The sequence below is a fragment of the Penaeus chinensis genome, chromosome 34 (assembly GCF_019202785.1).
Source record: "Penaeus chinensis breed Huanghai No. 1 chromosome 34, ASM1920278v2, whole genome shotgun sequence".
NCBI classification, from domain to species: Eukaryota; Metazoa; Arthropoda; class Malacostraca; order Decapoda; family Penaeidae; genus Penaeus; species Penaeus chinensis.
In genome coordinates, this window is record NC_061852.1 from 16,345,836 (window position 1) to 16,350,835 (window position 5,000).

General features: G+C 34.5%; 1 protein-coding gene across 2 annotated transcripts in view; it reads left to right on the forward strand.

The window, feature by feature from the left end:
* Positions 1-5,000, forward strand: part of LOC125043904 — a 12,284-nt gene that overhangs the window by 5,871 nt on the left and 1,413 nt on the right. For both annotated transcript variants that reach the window (XM_047640279.1, XM_047640280.1), the window contains exons 7-11: positions 202-364; positions 756-915; positions 2,514-2,725; positions 3,260-3,374; positions 4,988-5,000. The exon at positions 4,988-5,000 is cut by the window's right edge and continues 1,413 nt beyond it. In XM_047640279.1, the coding sequence (XP_047496235.1) occupies positions 202-364; positions 756-915; positions 2,514-2,725; positions 3,260-3,374; positions 4,988-5,000 (663 nt within the window). The remainder of the gene's footprint in view (positions 1-201; positions 365-755; positions 916-2,513; positions 2,726-3,259; positions 3,375-4,987) is intronic.

Consider the following 5,000-nt stretch of genomic DNA (forward strand, 5'->3'; position numbering starts at 1 on the left):
CCTGTTATAAATGACTACCAAACATTTAATGGCAGTTGAAAACATTATATAGGTTCAAAATTTAAAAAAGCAGTTCATTTTATTTTATTTTTAAAAGTTTTAAGGTGATCCTACACTTTCAACAATACAAAGTGTTGATATAAGTAATACTTCATATTCCTGTATTTTTACATATAATCTTGTTTTACTACTTTTCCTTAGTTGTGATGGGTCTACCCTTGTTGTATCAGACCTCGTTGGACTTCAGCAGCTCGCCCTATACGATGCAATGCCGTTTCTTCAGGAAGGCAAGGTAGAACTGATCCTTAAGGGACGTATCCAGACCAGCTCCCCTCCCATATACTGGGACCTCTGGAATGGATTTGTAAGTAATCTATATTGTATAAAGATTGTTCTGAGACAGGGAAATGATTTTTTTAAGAATAGTAAAAAAAAAAGCGAATATTGCTAGTGGGTATGTAATTGGATTTTTTCCTACGTATGTACAGTGATACTACAGTTGTAAAACTATTGTTGAGAATTTCTATTTAATGTGTTGGAAAACTTAACTACAGCATTAATAAAGTTACAAATTATATGGATTAAACTTAGAACTTCTAATTGAAGAATGGCAATAGAAAAAAAACAAAAACACATATATATATATATATATATATATATATATATATATATATATATATATATATATATAATATCAAGAAAAAGAGACACAATTGATGCAGAAAGAGATGGTAATTAATGTACTGTATTCACAGGTAACAGCAGTGGTATCAGGTGGGTATGTCTCCTCATACACTGTGACAGGACATCTAGTCGCAGAATCTCCTCTCTATAAGGATTTGCGGTATCCTAATCCTACCATTCTTACCAGAGGCCTTGTCTTTGCCTCCACAATCACATCAAGAACACTGCTGTGTAAGTTTTGGATGTATGGTAGATGAATTAGCTATGTATTGTAATATATAAATGTTCATATTTGACATTACAGGAGTTTGTCCTATATTATCAGATAGTGAAAGTGTAGAGCATCTTTATCAGACTTCCTAAATTATTTTGACATCACCTAAGCTCTAAAAGATATAGTTCTGAGGATAGTGATGAATGCAGTAAAATGATAGAAATTAAAGACTCGTTTTTAAGAAAAGAACAAAATACCTTAGAGAATATCTTATCTTTATCATCATTAAAAATTCCAGCACACATCAGATTTACTGTTTCATCTAAATTTAGAAATACCATTGTTGTATTAATATTAATTTATTCATATAGTGTAGAATAAATAGTTTCTTAAACAAGGTGACAGTGTAGTAAACTAAGATCAGCAGAGTAAAGACTTTCTTCAAGATTATGTTATACTACAATTGATGTATAAAATAAATTTGCTCTACATAGGTCAGACTAAAAGATATTGGATTTTCACACCCTTCGAAATACTGTTTTGTGAAATTTATTAGAGAGAAAAAGATTCTTATTGCACACTGAATTGTGTGTGGGTCATGAATGATATTTTCTGTAAAAGAAGAAAAATCAGTGTATCAAATTAGTATGTAAAGTGAGAAAGCCTTGGTGATATAGTCAATATTTGAAGTTTCTGCAGCAAAGATATACACTGATGTTAGATTTTCAAAAACATATACCAGTCCTTTTGAATCCTCAACTTATTTTGACTTTTGGAAGTATTTTCCAAGCTTCTTAATATCATCATAAAATATAGTAAGCATAGTTTATCAATACTCACACATCTTGTCAAACTTTATAATTAGTATTATAATTCCAACAACAGCGTGCATGAATATAGTCAGCTGCTTTGAATATAATATAATATAATCAAATTATATTATATTATGTAAATTAAAAGTGAATGTAATCAAATATAGTTACCTGCTTTGAATGTTACAATAATGTTAAGTAGATATGTGTATACTATAAATTTACAATATCATAATGCCATTGTGTGACAAGTTTTAAGCAGAGGACTTAAAATATATAGAGAATTGTAAGACTGGAGAGATGATTTTGCAGGAATGTAATGACACAATCTTTCATATATGAAGTAACATTTGGTATATACATAACTGTCTTCAAGGTATCATATTAATGTTATAAAGCATGAATGTTTGTTGATTTAGACAATTCCAAAGACAAGTATAAATAAGAATGTCTAATTCCAAAGGTTCAGTTAAGTTATTTAATATTTTGATAATAGTCATATTTCATTTTGCTATACAAGGGTTATTGATTTTCATTTTGAGACAAATTTCACCCATTTAAGAAAAAAAACATTTAATCCCTTACATCTGAGCAAGGCATATAATTTCTTGAAATACCGCCTATGTTCATCCCATTATGAAACTGCCTAGTTATTGATACAAGAGAATTTAAAATCTTAATCTTTTAATATTTTTTGGTTTTGTTTTGTTTTTATCTTTCTTTGTTGTCATTCCATATATATATATGAAAATACAGTGTGATTTTCACTAGTTTATAGAGCTTATATAGTAATAATTTTTCAGCCTACTGGCACATGGACCGAGACAGGGACTACTGGCTTCTAAGTGAGAGCGTCTTGGCAAGCTGGGTCAAGAGAGGCCGGAAAGCTGTGGGTAACACAAGCGTAGTCAAAAGAGGTCACATAGGGTCGGAAAGCCAGAGTCCAGTTCTTGAGATGTCACCAGTGGCTGTGTTGCCTGAGAAACCAGAATCACATATACAAGCCTTTCCAGAGGTACTAGTTCTGTAAATGTTCAGTCGATTGTTCATAATATACATCTGAAAATTTTAGACTAGGATCTGTAAATAAAAGGTAAATAATTAGGAAACTTTCTCATTGTTCAGCAAAAAGATATTATGAACAAAAACTGTCTTTTCCTTCTGTCCAACATTACCATTAGCAACCACTCTGTCTTTTAATACTTAGTTAACCATCCATTAAAGTTATTGTAGCAAAATGTGAAATGATAATATTTTTGTTCAGGGACAGCTTACTTTTGTCTTGATATCACCTATCTATTATTGCAAGTTTCTAAGTAAAGATTTTACTTTTCTTCTGTCTTTTTAACTTCAGTTACTATTTGGCGTAAATTTCACAAACTTTCAAATTCGGTTATATTTGTGACTTGTCCTTTTGATTACTCATATATAAAGGAACTTAGGGAAATATTCTTTTTTACTTATAATTTTGGGATATGTTATAGATATTTTATACCGTATCATTGATTCTCTAATAACAAAATTTGTTTCCTCACCATTTTTCCTACAGTCTTCAAGCATATGCATTTTAACGTTGGCTAAGATAAGAGTGGGAAAGGTTTTAGCATTGGAGACAACAGCCGTGCACTACAAGAGAGGACTCGTCTTCTGTGGCACAAGTCAAGGTTAATAATTTTTTTTGAATTTGTCTGGTATTTAGCCTAATTGAATATAGTCTTTGAAGACCAAATAATGGCAGATTATGGCATACACAGGTTTGCACACACGAATGCGTGTGTGCCCCCACCCACCCCACATACACACACACACACACACACACACACACACACACACACACACACACACACACACACACACACACACACACACACACACACACACACACACACACACACAGACACACACACACACACACACACACACACACACACACACACACACACACACACACACACACACACACACACACACACACACACACACACACAGACACACACACACACACACACACACACACAGACACACACACACACAGACACACAGACACACACACACACACAGACAGACACACAGACACACAGACACACAGACTCACAGACACACAGACTCACAGACTCACAGACTCACACACACACACACACACACACACACACACACACACACACACACACACACACACACACACACACACACACACACACACACACACAGACACACACACACACACACACACACACACACAGACACACACACACACAGACACACAGACACACACACACACACAGACAGACACACAGACACACAGACACACAGACTCACAGACACACAGACTCACAGACTCACAGACTCACAGACTCACACACACACACACACACACACACACACACACACACACACACACACACACACACACACACACACACACACACACACACACACACACACACACACAGACACACAGACACACACAGACACACACAGACACACACAGACAGACACACAGACACACAGACTCACAGACACACAGACACACAGACACACAGACACACACACACACACACACACACACACACACACACACACACACACACACACACACACACACACAGACACACACACACACAGACACACACACTGACACACACACACACACACACACACACACACACACACACACACACACACACACACACACACACACACACACACACACACACACACAAACACACACACAAACACACACACACACACATATATATATATATATATATATATATATATATATATATATATATATATATGAATACATGGCTTAACCCAAAACCAATGGGCATGGCTTGCACATACATTCCATGGCCACTGTGAGTTGACTTTATTAATTGTTTTTTCACATAGAAAGCTCCACTTGTACTAAGTCACCAATGAGCCAATTATGAGTACTAATTGTCTCACCTATTTACCCTTTCCCTTGATTTTCAAAAATATTTGATGTTATCTTATATTGGTGTTACTAATGTCAATAACATTATAGTAATTATAATGTATATAATAAAAATGACACTATCAATATTCATATCATTTGTAAGAAAAAGTCTTTCTGCAAATCCAAGGAAAGGTAAAATCAGGTAAGGTCACAAGGTATACTAACTGACTCCTTTGTGGCTAAGCACTTGCAGAGCCATCTGTGTGCAGAGATATTTAACAAAAATTTTAAAATGGGCACAGCATTTTTCCAGTGACATTGGGTTAATCTGTTAATATTTTAATATTTTCACAGGACATCTTTTGGT